This window comes from Harpia harpyja, chromosome 3, assembly GCF_026419915.1.
Source record: "Harpia harpyja isolate bHarHar1 chromosome 3, bHarHar1 primary haplotype, whole genome shotgun sequence".
In the NCBI taxonomy this organism is placed as follows: Eukaryota; Metazoa; Chordata; class Aves; order Accipitriformes; family Accipitridae; genus Harpia; species Harpia harpyja.
This window is the reverse complement of record NC_068942.1, coordinates 43,851,439-43,871,302: the sequence shown is the minus strand read 5'-3', so window position 1 is coordinate 43,871,302 and position 19,864 is coordinate 43,851,439. Positions and strand designations below refer to the sequence as shown.

The window sequence follows — 19,864 nt, the reverse complement described above, 5'->3', positions numbered from 1 at the left end:
TCATCGTAAGATTTTCTGACTGCAGGCAGCAAGTTAGCTGCTACAGAGAACTTCATCTAAAGTATTCCCCATGCAAAAAAATAACCCCCAAAACAGACCTTTAACCTGAGAGATGCAGACTTCAACCCACTTGACGGATGGAGGGACTATTGCTTCATTACTAATTTAAAGACTCTTCTGCAGCTTTGGCATGCCCAAATCTCTTGCCACTGCTTATGCTTGTGATTCGATTGTCTGCCTGCCTCTCTCTGGTATGCTAGCATTTTGTGGAAAGCTTTCTCATACAACTCTGACCCAAGAATGAGCAGTCATTCTGACAAAGTCATTTTCTAGCAGCAGGCTATCTTCTATCTTTTCAGAACTGGTAGAATACCACACCAACACTGCATATTACTGTTAAATCAGCAGCTACACTGATGATTTTACCTGTGAAACCACAGATTAGATTTTATACATTTTTCTTAAGGCATTTATTTAGCAACAACCAACAAAAATTCAACAGAAAAAATAATATACCCTCCACATTGCTTCTCTTTATTCATGGTTCAGACAGGGATCACTGGTTTCAAGAAAAATTCAGTGGAAACAAGGCAAAGCCTCTAGTAAATGTTTTTTATTTAAAACCACCCCAACCCCTACTCCCTTTAACCAAAAGTCACATCTTAAAACACAGATTAGGTAAGTGTGTTTGAAAGTTCATGGTGCAAAACAGGGCTGATGGCAAAACCTCCTCAGATTAGTCAAAAAAACAGCTATCCCACTCTATACATGAACACAGTCATCTCCCTTCCCTTTTTCCTCTTTGCTTCCATTCAACCTACAACAAAATCAATATATAAAGAACATCAGCAGCAGCTTTATGATAGGCAATGATCCTTTTTGACATCAGTCTGTGATAAGATCGTTGATTCTCTATCTTTAAATTACATCATAGCTGTGTAAAATACGCAGTGATATCCAAAACGTGAACTCTTCACATCCGTTGTCGATACCTCAGCAAGATCCAGACTGCTGCTGCAGCAAGCGCCAGGCCTGGCACAAGAATGGCTGCTAGAGGAAGCCCACCTGATTCTCCATCACCTTGGTGACCCACAGGGCCATTCTGTGGCTGCAACTACAAGGAAAAAAAAAGTATTTGTGTCAGAGCACACCACAGGAGAGCCCCCAGTTCTGCGTTAGGACCAAGTGGTTCTGTAAGGATGTGCAAGATGGTTTACCCGGGTACCTGTACACTCCACACATAGGAGGGTTAGAACAGCTTTGGATGGACTGAGCTTTACTGCAGGGTACCCAGTCACTACCAGGCACCCTCATGTTTCTCTGCCACTTTGTAAACTAGGACTCGAACAGCTGGAGGCAGGGTATGTCTCATACAGCAGAAGCAATGACACACACACACATATCCAGTCATTCCTTGATGCACTTCCCACCACACCATCTTCTGGTGTCTTTACCAGGAAAAGGGCATCACTAATTCTCTCTGGTTTTCTTACCTGCCCTGTATACTGGTCCAGAAGATTTGCTCCTTTACTAAGGGAGTAGAAAAGGGGCCTTCGCCCACCTCTCCCCACCAGCATGCTTCAGGCTGATCAGTATTTCTTTTGACAACTTCAGTAGTAGCCAGGGGTGGTCAAATTACACCAGTGGATTAAGGATTCCTCTCTTTCTATATCCAAAATAGTGCCAATACATTTAAACTATAGCAGCCCACATTTCATAGAATCATTTAGGTAGGAAAAGACCTTTAAGATCATTGAGTCCAACCATAAACCTAACACTGCCAAGTCCACCACTAAACCATGTCCCTAAGCGCCACGTCTACACATCTTTTAAATACCTCCAGGGATGGTGACTATACCACTTCCCTGGGCAGCCTGTTCCAATGCTTGACAACCCTTTCAGTGAAGAAATTTTTCCTGACCTCCAATTTAAACCTCCCCTGGCACAACTCAAGGCCATTTCCTCTCGTCCTGTCACTTGTTACTTGGGAGAAGAGACCGACACCCACCTCGCTACAACCTCCTTTCAGGTAGTTGTAGAGAGCGATAAGGTCTCCCCTGAGCTTCCTTTTCTGCAGACTAAACAACCCCAGTTCCCTCAGCTGTTCCTCATAGGACTTGTTCTCTAGACCCTTCACCAGCTTCGTTGCCCTTCTTTGGACACGCTCCAGCACCTCAATGCCCTTCTTGTAGTGGTGGGCTGCACATACATCTCAACACTAACATGAATGATGACCTCTGAAACAACAGGGTGGTTTTGTCTCCAGTACGGTTTTGTCCTCTGAAACAAAACTGGAGAGCCTGAGATTCTGTCTTCACAGACAAACCTTTGCCTCTGAGAAAGGAGATCTGTGAGAAAACCTTACTCCAGCAAAACAAAAACCTGGGGACTTCTCCAAACTCACCTCTTCACTGATACTGTTACAAACAAGCAACGCACAGATGATTACAGCTGTGGTCAACTAGAGAAAGCCGTAGTTCAATCAAAATTTTTATATGCATAATCCACACAGAGCACCTGGACATGGTATTTTTCTGCCTCATGAAATACAGAGCTATCAATCATAGAAACCAGTCTACACTGAGCCAGAAATAACCCTAAGAAACAGGTAAAACATACCCTACGCTGAATTTTCAGAGACACGTCATAGCCTGCATTCCTGAACAGTTCCACAGCATCCTTGTGCCGCAAATCCTTCAAGTCTCTGCCATTGACCTAGCAAAAAAGGAAAAGGAGAACCAGTTGCATCATTAAAAATTTGCTATTTGCCCTTCAGCAGGCTAACATAGGAAGGATAGGAGATAAAAATCTTCCTACTTCACAAAATTCTGCATTTGGGGCATGATACTATAATCAGCAAGATCCATATTCATCCATTCATATTATAGATGTATTTTTATACGTTGAGAGATAACATGAGAAACTCCAAGCCAAAACACAGAGGTAGTAAAAAAAGCTACCTAGAAGCAAAATCAGAATATAAGATGACAGTTGTGTCAATAGCAGCTTCTTATGCTGTTGCTTTACTGGAAATAAATCAAAGGTGTAATTTTGACAGCTAATGGAAATAAAAGAGCAGGAACAGCAAAATTACTATTATGAATCTCTTTCCCACATTGTTCCCTCTACTGGTCTACCTTTGAAACCCTTCTGTTTGAAACAGTGTTGTAAACATACACTTAAAAGCATACTGATGTAAAAAAAGCAAAACAAAAAAAGACTTACACACCTACTGGCATCCACTTGGAAGTGTTAGGATTTTTCTTAATTTAAAATAATATCTCATGGCAGAAGGTTTTATAACCTACTTGATTTCATTCACTAACTGATGATATTCATCCTAATTTTTCTTTTTCATCCCCATTACCCCTAATTGTATCCCCTGAAATCACATCCAGTGCCTCCCTTCTCTTGATATTTAGACTCCCCAAACACAAGTACGTAAATATTAAACTGTCAAGAAAAGATAGAATAATATTCTCCATTTAGCTTGGTATCATTTTCTGGATCAATAATAGGCTCCAACTAGTGCAAGGTACTCTGTAGAGGCTAAAAAGATTAAATGTGGAACATAATAAGCAAGTGTAAAATAAAATTAAGGCGTGTTAAAAGATCATGTATCACACTAGGAGAGGCTACTTCTTCACTCATCACTTTGTAAAGCATATTGTCTTGTATGATTGCCAACTGTCTGAAGAACCAGCAGGACTGAACCTCAGTCACTTTAAAACATTTTTCTAAAAGGAGAAGCAGCCTGTACTATTCCTGATGAGCTGAAAAGGAGAGTTTTATGGCCTAGAAGTTTTATGGCCTAAAAATCTCCCTGAGCAAAAGGATCAGTAATCATGGACAAATGTCAAAATGTCAAAAAATGGAAACTTAGAGGTGGAAGACCTTTATTTACATATGTGTAAATGACAATCCATTGTGAGCAAGAGAAGGTCTGATGGATTCTAAAACCTTAGGGAGGCAAGTCACAGGAAATACGAACGCAGCACCAAGGAGCGCTTCTGAGACAAATCAAGAAGGCGGAAGAGACGGGCCTGTGTGTAGAGGCACTCATCTCCCTAGTGCTCAAAGCCTTCCCCAGACCCCCAAGATAGTTCCTCCATGGAGTCTGCTCAGCATCATCTAATTGCATTCATCACATCCTTCCTCTCTGTGCACTGCGATGGCAAACCTGCATCTCATATCACATCACTGATCACAGCATTTCAAGAACACATGGGGCAACAGAAGAAAGGGCTTACCGCTAAAATTTTATCTCCTTCTTGTAATCGGCCGTCAAGGTAAGCTGCCCCATCCTTTTTGATCCGGCTGACATAGATGCTGCTGTCATTGCAAATGTACTGCTGATCTGTCCCACCAACAATGTTGAAGCCCAGCCCTAAGGTAAGCCAAAGAGAAAGCTGATGAGAAAAACCTCAAAGCTTCAGACATTCTTGCTATTGTTGGGGACTGTACCCTCCCACGCTGTCCTGTTTTCTCCACCATACTAAAACTCACAGCACACAAATATGCATCATCCTGTCCAACTATCGCTGTCTAGAAAGGTTATTCTCATGAAATTGATCTTGAAAGCAGAGGAGAGACCCTGAATGTCTGAAGGCCCAGATGCTTCATTCCATAAAGCATCCACAAGCCATTTTCAGGTGGGTGTTGGGGAATACTGAAGCACATGCCATCGTTCTGAGATGCCGATTCAGTCCTCAGCAGGAATATGCCTCTTCAGCACAGCATGAAAGGAAAGGAAAGCATTCTGCATTTCACAGGAGGCTATAGTAACATCATTACCTTTGAGCAACAAATCATGCCTGACAAGCATTTCATGAGCTGGGAAACAGAGTTAGGAAATGCAAGGAGCATTAGACCCTGTCTACAGATGAAGAAAAAGGCAAGAGAAGCTGTGCTACCAGCTCAAGGGCACCTAGAGCTCCGAAGGCTCCCCTTCCACATCTCAGGAGCTGGAACCGGCGTCCTTCGCCTCCAAGAAAAAGACTAGTTTAGATGCAGCTCCTTAAAATTGCATGTAATCACTTTGTTCTGTTTCAGGAATTCAAAACACGACAGGAAATAAAGACAAAGTTCTCAGATTTAAAGCAAAACAAAAAGGAATACACATATATTAAACAGAACCGATGCCCACATTTTTGTTATATTTCATACTATTCTTTAAAGTAAGCCTCAATTACAGAACCCTAGCTGGAACCAGCTGCTGGATTAAAGTGCAGTTAAAGATTAAGACTTCTTGTTTCATCAAAATCCAAAAGGAACAAATTGAATTCAAAATCTGGAAAACCACAGGTTACGAGAGCACATTCCCCACTGCACATGCAGCTAAGTTTCTCTGTAAATAATAATACGTGACAAGGGACAGGAAGGATTCTCTAAGAAAAGGCTTGCAATGAAAAAAGAAAAAGTGAAGGAAAAAGAAAAAAAAAATCAAATATACAATCACAGTAAATGGAGAAAAAAAAAAAACAACTTTTTTTTTTCTGCCATAAACCAGTCATCCAAAACCTATTGCCAAGAACAGCTGAAAGCAAATTCTCCCCATGTTCAGCCAGGCTGATTTATTTTCTCTTTGTTACTTTCTCCCAAAGTTGCAAATAGAAACTTTGAGGAGGAGAGTTGCAAATGAAAGTAAAACCACCATGTGCCTGCTGGGAGGCAGCATTTTAAATCAGTCATAGGAGATCAAAGGATGTACAAGATGAGTCATGCTATTTTAAGCGTGCATCTACAGCTGGGAAGTAAAGAAATATTAACAGCAATCTAGCCACACCTTTTTTTTTTTTTTTCCTCCCCTTCCTGGCAGCTCGAGACAAATGAGGATGAACGTGGAAGCAGCAGCAGATCGAAGAAACACTGACATTTCAGCTAGACTAATATCTATTCCAAGAAGGGACAGTTGTGCACAACAACACACCCTTCGATGGGAATTAAAAAAAAATAAAAAATCCACAAACCTAAAAATTATTTGCCATGAATCCAATAAACTAGGAACAGGGGGAATCAATACTACAGAAAGTATAAAGTTTAATCAACACTTATTGAAAAGCCAGAAAGAAGGAATCAGAGTTTCAGAATATACTGATTCTCTCATATATAAAAACCCCAAATATATATCTATATATATGAAAAAAGTATACGTTTTGCAAGTTTTCACCTACGACTGGAAAAATAATCAAAAGTCACAGCTTTCATCAGCAGAGGCAACATGAGATAGGAGCAGATCTTCGTGACAAAAAAGAGGCAGCAGTTTATGCTAGACCAAGTTAAGTATCGACAGGGCTTTTTCACTGTGTCTTTCCTTTCTGGCACTTAAACTTCCACTCTGGCTAAAAATATCTTCTGTCATTCCTTGAGCTCTCTGCTATTCTCTCCCCCTTCCAGTTCATGCAGCCATAGGAAGAGACACAGCACAACCAGGAGAAAAGGAGCAAGGGGATGAAGAGAGCACAGGGCACTAAATCCCTTGTCTACAAGGGACCAGAAGTGGAATGGCAGAGCTTTAAAAGCAGGCTCTGGGCTAAATTGCTGACCCTCCCTGAGGCTGCAGACCTCCCTATGCCTCATTTACCTGCCTGACACTTAAAAAGTCCCTCATAAAGACATTAAAAAAACATCATGATCAGCAGGATTAAGAAAAGAGAGATTGAATAATATTGCAAATTGAACCGATGAAGTTATTTAGTTTTCCATAAAACCAGATTCTTCGCCTAATTTCAGCCTAGTACTTCAGAAGGAAATTTGAAAAAGAAGAGACATACACACACTGTTTTGCCACTGTAAATATGTTCAACTCCTCAGCAAACTTTTGCCAGAGATGTTTAGCATCAGACCTATTTAAAAAAGTTGCAGTCAGAACTCCAATTAGAGAGATTACGGGATTACACTGTGCTTTACAGATAACAGTGTTTTGTTCCTTCCGCAGACATGAATAATAATTCACATGGTAAATGCATCGAGGTCGCAAGGGGCTGTAGCACCTTCAAATCAAGTGACGTAGTTAGAAAGCTAACTTGAAAAATACACAGCCCATCTTAATGACTGGACAAATGCTGCTCACGGTAATCAAGATTTAAATTGCCGTGGCCACACTGAAGACCTCTCCACTCTGCCCTACAACATCCCCCTTCCACCTCCCTCAGAATTCTAGGTTCCCAATGTACAGAAACAGCTTTCCCGTCAGAACCGGCTTCGTTTGGCAAATAATTTTCGCTGACATAGATGGCTTCATTAGCTTGAGCTTGTGGCCGTGCAGGTAAGGCTACGCAGCTTTCAGACCAGCGGCCACTCTGGCAAGCAGGGAAGGCAGAGGTTGCCCAGTGGGCTTGCCCTTTGGGTTGCGACTGCGGGCACAGGGGCCAGGACCGACCCCAGCCCTGCACAGGAACTACCTTCACCCCAGAGAAAGGAAAATGGCACATGTGCCAACGATGCGGGTGCTGCGGGTCCCTGGGGGGCCCGTGGAGCCAAGGCCAGCCAGCAGCCGCACCCAGCAGTTATGCAGACAGAAAGGCTGCCACGTTTTCTTTCACGCTCGTTTTAATTAAAGAGAAGGCCTGGCGCACCATAGTACAGCTCTAGCTCCAAAGCCTCCCTGGAGCCTGCGGTTCTTTGGAGGCAGGATTTTGCTCCAGAGCCACACGTTTGGTGCTAACTTGCCACATTTCTGAAAGCGCGATTTGAATGGCATCGTAAATCCTGTAAAAATACGAGGGCGGACAGGCGTCTGCAGGCTTCCACGAGAGCATACGCTGCTGTGACAGGACAAGCAAAGCCAAAAAACTGCCCCACAGACTGCCCTGCTCCCTCTCCCTTCCAGCCTGGGCTCCTCTCGCTCACCACCCCGAAGAAGGCCTCTCTGATGCTACCCCGAACAACTAACACGCAGCTGACGGCACAGGGTACAGTCGCTTTGACTAACGTTTTTCCAACTAACGTTTTTCCAAACGCCCCCTGCTCCGGGGCATCCAACACGGCCGAGCGCTGAGCACCTGCCACCTGGCTCGCAAGCAACAGGAGCTGCGCCGGAGACGGCAACTCCTAGGAAAACCAGACGCGCGTTGTCTCACCCGAGGCACGGGCCGCAGCCGGCGCTCCCGGCCGCTGCTCTCCCAGAAGACAAAGCCTGACCCGGCGGGCTCTCCCTCACGCAGGTCACGGGCTTTTTCCGCGGCAGCGTCTCCGCCACGGTTAGGCACGCCGCGGCCGGAGAGGCCGTTGGGGCCGGGACCCTGCCGGTGCCTGGGAGCGGGCACCGTGCTCACCGTCCTCACCGCCGGGACCCTCCCGCCGCCGCCCCGGGGCCCGCTAAGGGCCTTCCCCCCCCCCGGCCCCGGCCGCCCCCCGCGCTCCGGCCTCGCCTCCCCGCCCCGCCGGGGGCTGCGCAGGCCTCGGCGCGGCTGCCCCGGCCCGGGAGGGGCCGAGGGCCCGCCGAGGGGCGGCCGCCCCGCGCCTCACCTGAGGGTCTGCGGGTGAGGCTGATGACCTCCTCGGAAAAGCCGCCGCCCGCCACGCTGCCGTTCATGCTGCGGCCTGAAGGTGAAGTCGGCTCACGGGGCAGCCGCTTTCGTTTCCTCGGCCGCCGCCGCCGCCGGAGGGCCGCGCCGCGGAGCGCTGGGAGTTGTAGTCCGCGGCCGCGCCGCGCCGCCCGGGGACGGGGCCCCCCTTGCCAGCCGGCGGCCCCGGCTCGCCGCGGGTACCCGGGCGTGGGGGCGACGGGCGAGGCCGCGCCCGGGGAGGAGCGCCGGGGCCCGGCTCCGGCCTCTGCCCGCGGGGCCCGGTGCTCCACGGCCGGCCGGGGAGCCCCAGCGGCCCTGCCGTCGGAAGCGGTAGCACGCCGCGGCCGGAGAGCGGTGCGTCCTTGGCGCTGCGGGCCGGGGAGCCGCGGCGGCCTGCGGAACGGGGCTTCTCCCTCCGGCCCCCGAATGCCCCCTGTGAGGGGCGCTCAGCGCAGAGGCGGAAGAGGACCGGGCCCGGGGGTGCCCTGCCTGCTGCCAGGGGTGCACCAGCGCTGGCCACCGCCGCTGGGAACAACAACTGGTTACGTGGGTCCCGTAGAATCTGCTCAGTTTGAGGATTTGGGAAACTTCCTCAAAACTCTACGGAACAGATAATTACCTAACAATAAAACGCAAAGTAGCTCAACTTTCCGTCACGCAGAGGAGCCACTTGAACCTGGGACTCCTGTACCTGAGGGAGTTCTTGAACCAACAGAATATTGGGGAAAAGAGAGTAAGGCAAAAGTTAACCCTGTTTATTTCCTTATTAAACTTTATCCTTATCTATTTCAGCACACGCTGCACGTGTGGCAATACAGACAACGACAACAGAGAACAATGAACAGGGCCCAGTGCAATTTAGTCACCTAACTGCTTGGCACTATTAGGACAGCCACATCTACATGCTGCAGGAACTTTTCTGATGAAAATGAGGACCAGGTGCTCTGGTCTTCAGTGTTACACTACCAATTTGTTTGTTCCTCGTTACAGTACTGATGACAAATGTTTTCGACTGCATTTATTCCAAGATTATCTGCACTTCTGGATTCCTGAATTTAATAGGGAGAGGCAGCCTGGGTACTGGATCTCTGGATTAGAGGAAGAGCGTGCCACGTGCCTTACTGCTACAACATTAATGTTTAGCACTAAACACCCGCCTCAGAGGTGGGAGACAGGCATTCAAGGCCCAATTACATCTGCAATGACGAGCAAAACCATGACTTGTCTATCACAGGAGGAGTTCTTAAACTGTTAAGCACATCATTCAGTTTCACACCTGTTTCAGTCCAGTCCCCACAGTTACGTTGTCCTGGATATCTATACTTATTTTTTGCCAATGATTAAGAACACTGGAAAGCAAAACTTGCACAATGGCCATCAATTATTTTTCTTCCAAACTCAGGTTCTGCTAATACAGTACTTGGCAAACTCCTTGAAGATACATACTGTTCCTTGGCAGCAGTTTTAATGTATTTCAGAGATGGCAGTTTTGGCTTAGAACAAGAACGATTTTATCTTGAACTGAGATAACTGCAATATTAAGAGTTTTTTTTAAAAGTCTTGTTTAGCCAGGAAGAGATTTCAAACAAGAAACATGGGTAAATCATTGCTGTAACTTACTCCTAGGCAGTTCCAGGCTTCACCCACTGCTACTGGCCTGCCACATCTTAACAGCTGCCTAAGACTTAATACCTTGCTGCACTGGCACAGACCATTTCATATGTCTTCGTAGTCAGACACTTCCCTCCAACACTGTTTCACATACTAGACTGATCCACATCTCTGGGGACACAGTGCAGCAGCATTTGCAGGCTGCCTCTTCCATATTCAAGTGACTTCTACATTAGCCAAGTTCTCGCATCCATTTAAAACATTAAAACAGGCAATTAAAACTAAGAGACAAAAAAGGGGGGGGAACCAGAAAGATTAGGACTGAACTTAGACTTGCACCTTCATACCACAACAGAGTAGTGGGACATTTCTAACAAACCACCAGAAGTATCAAGTTATTTGTTGCTACGGTGAAATCAGAAACAACAATATTTTCAAGGAGAAAACCTTAGTGAGGGAGCTGACAGATTTTATAAAACATAGACTAGGTTGGAATGCATGTTTGTCTTGCTCATATGGCCTGAGCAGAAAGAGAAGAAAAGCATACAGAAATACTCCTGTCCAAAGCTTGCTGAAAGCTTCCTCCCAATTAACAGTCATGTTTTTTTCGATCAATCTTTTAAGCATAGAGAAGAACAGAAACTACAGCATTTTATTGCTTCGTCTCTTCCAAAACTGCATTTACAAATAAGCTTTCTAGCCTAAATTCTGCTCGCGTTTACACCTCTGTTTCTTCAGTACGCAGGTCCATAAATAAAAACTCTGACTCTCTAAGTGTTTTCTCTGGTCTCAGCATAGATCTATGCTTGGCAATTTATGGTATACTATCAATCAACAACAGCCATCAAGGTGGCAGCCTGAGACTTCTGCCACTGATGTTTATGTATCAAAAAGTCTGCCAGTACTTACCAGTATGTCTGCCACTACTTACCCCAAGCCCAGGTACGTTACTATGCAAGTTGTACATAGCTAGTTGGAGGGTGCTGGGTGTAGTGCTTGTGTTACTTTTTATCTCCATCTTTCACCTAATCCACATCCCCTTTGTTTGTCACATATCCCTTGTTTCTCACACCTGAATTGTTATTTCTCTGAGGTAAAAAAAAACCCCTACCCCTACCCCCCCCCCCCCAAAAAAAGTCTCTAGTTATAAGGAGTAAATTCAGGGTGTTAGTGAAAGGGCAGTTATCTTGTCTTTTGACATAAACACACAGGATTAAGTTTTCTTCATCTAATCAAAACCATCCATTTTGTATCAAGACAATAAGCATAGCCTGCTGAACAAACAATGTGTTACCTCATTTCCCCAGAACAAATATAGATAACAATTTAAGGACCCATTTGCTTTAGACAAAAAGCCATGAAGAACTGTGAATCACATCCTTTGTATTTCACATCCAATCATAATGTAACCAGCCCTTTTTGGATGCAGAACACAATCATGTTAAAAAAAAAGTACAGGAAAATGTGTATGACATTTATGTTTTTAGAATACAAGGGAGTCAACAAGAGTTTACTGTCATCATTTGTAGAGTCACCAACATATTTCCTCCCAAACGTTGCAAGTGTTGGGGTACTTATCCTGCCTTTATAGAATGTTTGCTAAAAATGTGGTCTTTGCTTTCCAAATACAAATAATTCTTTTGGTAGCAGACAAGTGCATTATAGCCCTTAATCCAGAAACACCAGTCCTTTAAAATAAAGTTTTCACCGTAAATCTGGACTACAGACTCCTCTTTATGCTGATCTGGTTGAAAGACCTTATCGCTGCTATAATATAAATAATAAAAATAAAACTTTGTGAATGGTATTTCCACATCCCCCATATTTTTTCCATAAGTTAGACACATTTTATCTCATGTTAAAAAATAAAAAAATACAATGCTTCTGTGTAGCACTCCGTAGAGCCGTGATGACATATTCAGTGATAGCTTAAGAAGCAATCACAAAGTAAACCAAGAGAAACCCCCCAAGATAGTTAGATAAAACATCTACCAAATATTGCAGGAATTCTGGGTGGAGGAGACTTGCAGAATAGTTCCAAATATTTTAGAAATCCAGCTAACTTGTGCAACCTCACAGACAGCTCCTCTTAGAGACAGTAAAATACAGAGCTGTTCTCAAAAGAACCCAGCAGTCAAGGCACTGGGAAGTTTCCAGAAAAGAAAGACAACTTGTTCTTGTGAAATGTCAGGTCTGGTGTCACTACACTCTTGATGTATATCTGATTGTTCAGAAATGTAATGCTTACTGGTGTGACCTGGATAATACTTCTCTACTGTCTCACAAAATGAAGACCCTGTTCCCTATGATCTATCTCCCTCCTGAAGGGCTACACCCTGGAAACAGTTGGAAGGGCTTATGCCACAGACACCTGCATCTCACTGCAATACCTGTTTCTTGCCTGCTTGCGTGTCGCAGATGTGAATTAAATAGAGACTGCAAGAGCAATTTTTTCTCTTTGGTTATTGATGAATGACAGAAGCCAGATGCTCACAAACATCTCTCTCCCCGAGCTGGAAAAAACATTAGATGAAGGAGTAATTTATTTACACCTGTTTTAAAGAGTTTACATTTGGAAACTGTTGCTATGAAGCATAAAAGCTATACCTACAGTTTACCTAACTACTTCAGTTTAAGAGCTGGAGGTGCAAGGAACAGCATGCCTTACTGCCTGCATTTATTAACTTAAAATAAACAAAGATAACATTTACTCTGCATTTAATGATATCACATGAGATTAGAACTATTCAGAACGTGTTGAATTATTTTGATGAGTTATCAGCTGGCTCTAGTCAAGGGAGAGTTCCCCAGGAGCATCCAAAGCTACTGCTTGTTGGTCTTCAGCAAGTGCTTCGTGGTGGATTTTGACTCGGCAGCAGGCGTTCTTCTTTAGGAACTGCTTGTGTTTCCAGTATTTGAAACAACTGCTATCTTCTTCTGTGGAATTGGGCCTTTTTGCTCCTAAGCCATCCCACTATTTCCTGTTTATAACATATGGTAAGGGTTACTCCAAGGATACAGAGAAAAATAAGACCAATTAGTGTTACTCCTATTTTTGCTCTCTGAAAAATCTCCCTGGCTGGAGGGGGTCCGCTGTCAATGCTACCTCCGAGTCCTTCCCATTCACAATACGGAGGAGCCCAGCCGTACCTGCAGTGACAGTTCTTACGATTGTTACACACTCCTCTGTCATGACACTTTGTCATGTTGCAGTCGTAGTTCAGCAGCGATATACTGGTACATGTCCTGTTGATACAAAGCATATCACTACCACATGGCGTGCCATCTTCCACAGCTCCCACATCAGCTATTGGCATCCCTATGTGGTAGTCAAGACCCCAACACTTTTTATTTCCAACAGGGGTTTGGACTAGCGTTACGTGGTTCTGCAAAAAAGGCAATTTGTGTATGTTTTCACATTGGATCCTACCACATAAGATATTCTCAATACTGCACTTTGTAAAATGGATATTGTTACGAATACCGCAATTCCCAAACCGGTCACCTTGAGCATTCACTGCTTTGAAGCAATCTAAAGGAGCGGCCCTGGCTTTTTTGCCAAAGAGATGCTGGCACTGTTTACTGTGGGAAGAACATTTTCCTCGATAGCAATAAGCACCATCTTTGCACAGGGTTCCATCTTGTATGTACACGTCCAGTGGGCACCAAGGGGAAGTCCCATTGCAATACTCTGGCAGGTCACAGTCACCAGTACTTGCCCTGCAGAGCATTCCTGCTGGAAGTACCTGGCAGTTCTTGCAGCATTTTCCAGAAGCACAGACTGAACCTGCAGTAAATGTACAGTTTGGGTGACAACAAGGATCCTTTCCGCAGTTTGATTCTGAACCACAGTCACATTGCTCTCCACTTTCGGCTATCTTATTCCCACAGTATTCATGCTTCATGGTGTAGAAAGTGCCGGGTGCCGGGGGCTGACGAAGGCAGCCGGCGCCACGCCCAAGCAGGTCAAAGTAGTCTTTGTAACTGCAGTCACTGAATGCATCAGTGTCGACATCGCTTTCGTACATAATGCATTTCTTTCGTCTGCATTTACAGCCCCGTTCGTCATGGCGCATCCCAAGAGTATGGCCCAGCTCATGGACAAATGTGGTAATAAACGAGGACAACTTCCTATCAGTGAAGGAAGCAACTGCTGATGACCACTGGTTATCACATATGGACCCTAGAAACGCCAATCCCAGGCTCCTTCCAAAGCTCTGAAACGCAAATAAGTGAGCGGTATCGTGGCGCATCCGTGGAGACAGGTTTGACTTTCGCCATTTGTTAAAGTCATCAAGCACCTTGTTGATAGAGTTAGTAATGTTTATAAGGTTGCTTTCGGTCCAGATCTCCAATCCCACAAGAAACAGCCGAACAGAAAGCTGTTCGTACAGAGAGTCCCCAATGTTGATGATTTCTAGGACTTGCCTCAAGACTTCAGATTCGTTCCTGCCCGACTTCACAAACCGCACGTTGTCCACGACCACTATCATCTTCACATACCTGACGTGCGTCCACCAGTCCTTCAGCATCTCCTCCTCCGCTGCCTGGGGGGCCTTGAACCACGGCAGCAAAGCCTCCTGGTGCTGCAGCTCCGCCGGGGTCAGCCCGCAAGCGGGACCCCCGGGGTCACTGGCCTCCTCCATGCGGTAGAGGACATGCCGGAAGGCCGGATCGTCGGGGACGGGCTCGATCTCGTAGGTGCCATCCTCCACCCAGAGCACGCCGCGGAGGCCCCTGCCGCAGGTGCCGAGGGCCGCCAGAGAGCCGGGGCTCCCCTGCACCTCGCCCTGGTAGAAGCAGTTGTCCTGCACGAAGGGGTGCTCCTCCCAGCGGGCCCCATCCTTGCCGTAGGTGACCAAGGTGAAGGGGTGGGCGACCAGACCCCGCCTGGGCCGCAGGCGCAGCACCTGCGGCCGCCCCTCCACCTCCAGCCAGTAGAAGACGGCCAGGGGGTTGGCGTCGGCCCGGGGCCTCAACTGCCGCGGCACCGTCACCCACGTGGCGGCCACGCGCAGCTCCCCGGACGGGCGCCCCGCCAGGCCCAGCAGCACCAGCAGCCCCAGCAGTGCCCCCATGGCTGCTGCCCAGCACCGCCCCGCACCCCGCTTTGTGAGGGGACAGAGCCTGGAAGGGCCCCGACCCGGGGGGGGGAACCACCCCGAGGCCTCCAACTGCCCCTCAGCAGGCGGGGTGGGCCGCGGCTGGGGAGGAGGGGCGGCACGGCCGCCCCCGTCGCCTTCCCCCCGCGGGGCGACGGCGTCCTGCTGCCCGAGGGTCCATCTCGGCGGGCGGCGAGGGCGCCTCGAGACGTCCCTCCCCTGCTCTTTGAGCACGTACGGAGGCTCTCGTGGGGAGGAACAAATACATTCGCCTACCACAGGCGCGTTCCCAGCTTTTTATAGTCTTGATTTTCGAATTAACGGGCGTTTCGCCTTCTGAGCGGACATAGCAAGGAGGGTCCCCGGCTCAGCTTCACGCTCCTCGTCATGGATGTTTGTGTTGAGCAAAGGGATCATTTGGTTAGTCCACAAGGGGGAAAAATCTGTTTTAATAGCTCAAAGGCTGGCTTTTGCTTTGTTCGCTTTTTTTATTAAAGGATAATTTGTGAGTGTAGATCAGGAGCAGACTATTTCAGCTCAAAAGAATATTGGAAAAGGTTAGGGTCTGAAATGAAAAGGTACAGAAATACTAGTCTCCTAGCCGGTTACTAGGACATAGCACTCCTTGGTGCCCTTTCTTAGCACATGCCTTACTATAGCTACTCCAGCTACACACACACACCCCCCCACACCCCCCTCCAAAAAGAAAGGTAGAACCAGGGAGGAATTCACTTCCGCTACGTTCAGTAATATAGAAGCAAACTAATAGCACCAGGTATAAAAGCACAAAGCGTATGTGCACCACAGCTGCTACACACCTACAGCCATGTGCCTTAATTACAGACATCACTGATGCAACAGTCGTTTTCCCACATCACGGCCTTTCTAAAGGTTTGTCCTTGCAGAGCACTGGGAAGAGAGCACTTACAGGTACATCTACCACTTGGCTGCCACGTTTTAAACACGTTTTAGCTCCATCTAGACACAGCTATAAGACTGTAAGCTCATCTGGATTGTGGCAAGATAGGATGTCCCGTGCAGCACAGCTATGCACACTGGATTTTTGGCACATACTGCTCGGATTCAACAGAGCCACAGCTGTTACCTTTCAGGAACTCTTCACAACTTTCTTTTCAGCACTGAAAGCATGCCTGGGATGAAGTCCGACCTGCTATGGCCCTTATCTTTCTCAGCTGCAGGAGGTGCACCCTCCCACCACTCCATCTCCATCTCCGGGATCCTACCTTTCGGCACCAACTTCTGGGTGCTGACCATCACCCTGGCACGAGCGTGGCACTTAACATTTCAAACTGCCCCTCAGGAGGCTGAGCAGTGAGAGGAGAAGCTGGCAGAGTGCTCAGAGCCTCCCTCTGCTGCCTCAAGCCCCAGGGTCCTGAGCAGTCTGGTACCTTAAGCTGGGCACGTGGCAGGCCTAACCAGCAGCTGTGGAGGTTACCAACAGTTGTCCAAAGGGGCTTCAGATTCTGCGAACTGGTACCTTGCTCATACGTTGCAAGTGTGGCCAGCATTAGTAGTGTACACCTTGTAATACAGTATCCCAGATTAAAGGAATGAAAACAGGAGGACGCCTGCTTCTATTAGGATTTTTCTAGATATCCATAATTGTATATTGTTTGAAATTTATTACTGCTTTACCTAGAAGTGAACAAACTCATGACCTATGTTAGCCTTTGATTTATTTTCTTGTTAGTTTTAATTTTAAAATTATAGAAACTATTTTCTGTGAAGTTTTTATGTGCAGGTAGTTGTTGAATAATTGTCCACTACTTTTCAAGTATCCAGGGCTGTGGATTACATCTTTTGAAATAAATATAACTCAGACCACAATAACTATAATAGAAAAATTCTGTTATATAATCTTTGTGTGCAGTGTCTGTAGCACTATTTTTAAATGCATACTTCTGCTGTGTGATCACTCAAGCTATCGAAAAGGCCCTACTAAATCACGCTGCCAACTTGCTAGAGACATGTCTTGCCCCCTCCCAGAAGTTGCCTACTACTTTTTCTCTTTTAATATAAACATAACTATATAGTTAGGACTAGAAAGTACTCTGGTTCCATTGCTGAACTCATGGCAGGTTATTCTTGGGGGGAAGTGTCAATGTAAGTTTGCGACGCTGCATTAAGCGCCTAAGCTAGCCCTTCAGCATCGAGGTTACATAAAAAGAGATGACACTGTTGTGTTCAGGTTACCAGAGCCTTGCACTTCTGTAGTCTGATCAGGCAAAGATCAAAGGGGAGGGAGGGAAAGATTCCCATTATATGACAATGAACAGGTTGGAAGAAAAAAATGACTGACCTTACAGTAGAGCAGGAAAAACGTATCACAGCAATCTGTAGCTACTTCAACTGCAGAAACATCTGTTTGGCACGTGTAACTGGCTTTCTCATGATTCATCAGTGTTTTTCAAATTTTTTTCAATCTTGTAGCCCCCTAAAATTTCCAGTGAAGGTGCCAGCTCCTATGGAATTGAATCCTACCAGCAAGAGGCTTACTTTTCTCACTTACCTTCTGTTGAGTCTCTAGGAACAGGTCACAAAACCCCAGCAGCCTTGTGGACCACAGGTTGAAATCCACTGTCCTGGCAGAAAGAAATGAAGCCTTCCGATTGTTGAGAGATCAATAATACATCATAACACATCCCACTGGGAAAATTTCTCCCCATCACCCATCCATCTATGATTCACATTAGGCTACAGAAGGATACTTGTCACGTAGGTGACCATTTGTTCATTCTGTGCATGATTACAAGACCAAAGCAACACTTTATCAAAAATTCACCTTCCTCTCCAAGAAAAAAGAAAAACTGTCTTGAACCTTGAATGCCTAGTTATCAGTATTTGCTTTGCCATTGAAAAAATACTGAAAAAAAACCAAAAAAGCGTATCACATTAGCTTTTGTTTAGAAGCCATCTGTTGGTCAGTGAAGCCACAATCTATTTGCATAACATATCTCTACCATTTTTCTCACAGGGAACCTCCATGTCTCAAAATAAAGCTAATCTCTCCCCTTTACCTTATCCTTCCTACTGCCTATACCCTTCTAACCTTGCACCAAGTACAGCTTGCTTCAGCAAACAACACGTACTGACTGTCCAAATGGCATCTAACTCTCTTTGCTAGGAAAAGGTTACCAAAATACAAAGTATGGGGACAGAGCGGCTAAGAGGAATGGGCGAGAATAACACATAGCCTGGTCAGACCTTACTTAGTGAAAAGTTGAAAAAGACAGTATTTCTGCTGCATCTGAGACACCACTATAGCTTTACACTGTGAATTGAGGTAGCTAGACTGCCCCTCTTCCTACAATCTTTTTGCATGTATGTGTATATATATATGCACATGTATATACACATATGCATATCTGTTCACATGTATACACACATTTACATGTATTTTCAGGCTCTCAGGAGAATGTTTCCATTAGAGTTCTAGGTCAGTTTTAGTTCCTGCTACCCCATGATTTAGGCCAAGTAAAGCCCTTTTGAATTCTGAATGGTTATTATTTAAGAGCAAAAAATAGAGATAGCTCTCCTGTACAACCAAATCTCTCCTTTATGCAAAAGAAAAGTGACACACAGGGCAAACTTCAGAACTGCATGCTTATTTCCCTTTCATCTATAAGCTTTACAAATACTGAAGGTGTTCGGAAGGACTTTGGACTTCGGCGCTTAGGCTCCAAACCAAGAGACAGTGTATAAATACCAGAGAGAAAAGGCTTAGATTCTCATACACTGAAAAACATTACTGACTAGAAGATAGCTGCTTAACAGCTTTTTGACAGTAAATTACTTGGAGTTTAACAGTAATATCTGACATAATGTCACTTGAGTAAGTAAATATCAAAGCTCACTTAACTGATAAAATTATTTTAGAATATCTTGTCACAAGTAACAAGATAGAAGATATTTCGGTCCCTCATACAGCAAACCTTCAACATTGAAGGACAGCTAAGAAATGGACACTCATTGGTAACATCCCTTACTGCTTTATAATATAATTCTCTCAGGAAAAGATCATTCCCCTGGAAGAGGCTTATCACATTCAAAAGTATTGTTTCATGCATAGAAGCCACTTGCTATCCTCTCAATAGCTTAGATGCTGGCACCTGAACTCAGATGGGATCAGATCAGAAGTCCATCCTTTTTAATGCCCTCTGACACCAGCCAATACCAGACATTTCTGCAGAAAGCAAAAAGGCTGGTAAGAGATGCAGACATGAGGACAGTCTGCCCCTTCAAGTTCCACCCTGATCTCTGAATCAGCTCAAATTCTGAGCATGGAATATAAAGATTCAGTCTAAATGTAACTCCAATTCAGCTTCATTAACTTGTCCCTCTATTCTTGTACTACAAGATAGAAAAAGAGTTCTCTACTCTCCTACTTGCTTCACAGTACTCAGTTTTATAGACTCAATATTTGTCTTTTCTTTCCTAAGGAACTAAAGCCTTGGTCCTCCCAGTGGCTTCACAGGATAAACTTTCTCCTACTTATTTTATTGCCCTTCTTCAAACACTTCTATTTCAGGAGAATTCTTTTCAGACACTGAGCTGTACAACACACTTTATTTCAGGTGAAGTCCAGTGACTGATAGAATACTTCACTCATACTATATGTTC

At 45.4% G+C, this 19,864-nt stretch overlaps 2 protein-coding genes across 2 annotated transcripts; both read right to left on the bottom strand.

Moving 5' to 3' along the window:
• Positions 1 to 513: 513 nt before the first annotated feature.
• On the bottom strand, positions 514 to 8,659 carry SYNJ2BP (synaptojanin 2 binding protein). The gene is made up of 4 exons (XM_052782323.1): positions 8,470 to 8,659; positions 4,251 to 4,387; positions 2,620 to 2,715; positions 514 to 1,114 (listed from the first exon to the last, which is right to left on the bottom strand). The coding sequence occupies exons 1-4, from the start codon at positions 8,534 to 8,536 to the stop codon at positions 974 to 976; spliced, it is 441 nt and encodes a 146-aa protein (XP_052638283.1). The 5' UTR covers positions 8,537 to 8,659; the 3' UTR covers positions 514 to 973.
• Positions 8,660 to 11,242: 2,583 nt separating this feature from the next.
• On the bottom strand, positions 11,243 to 15,905 carry LOC128139634 (disintegrin and metalloproteinase domain-containing protein 20-like). The gene is given in 2 exon segments (XM_052782317.1): positions 11,243 to 13,080; positions 13,082 to 15,905. Coding segments are annotated over 2 exon segments (2,289 nt in total). The 5' UTR covers positions 15,200 to 15,905; the 3' UTR covers positions 11,243 to 12,909.
• Positions 15,906 to 19,864: the final 3,959 nt, after the last annotated feature.

Coding starts and splice junctions, on each gene's coding strand:
- SYNJ2BP (XM_052782323.1), bottom strand. CDS start 8,536: ATGAACGGCAGCGTGGCGGGCGGCGGCTTTTCCGAGGAGGTCATCAGC. Junction 4,388..8,469: donor CCTCACCCGCAGACCCTCAG/GTGAGGCGCGGG, acceptor GGCTTACCTTAG/GGCTGGGCTTCAACATTGTT. Junction 2,716..4,250: donor AAGGAGATAAAATTTTAGCG/GTAAGCCCTTTC, acceptor CTTTTTTGCTAG/GTCAATGGCAGAGACTTGAA.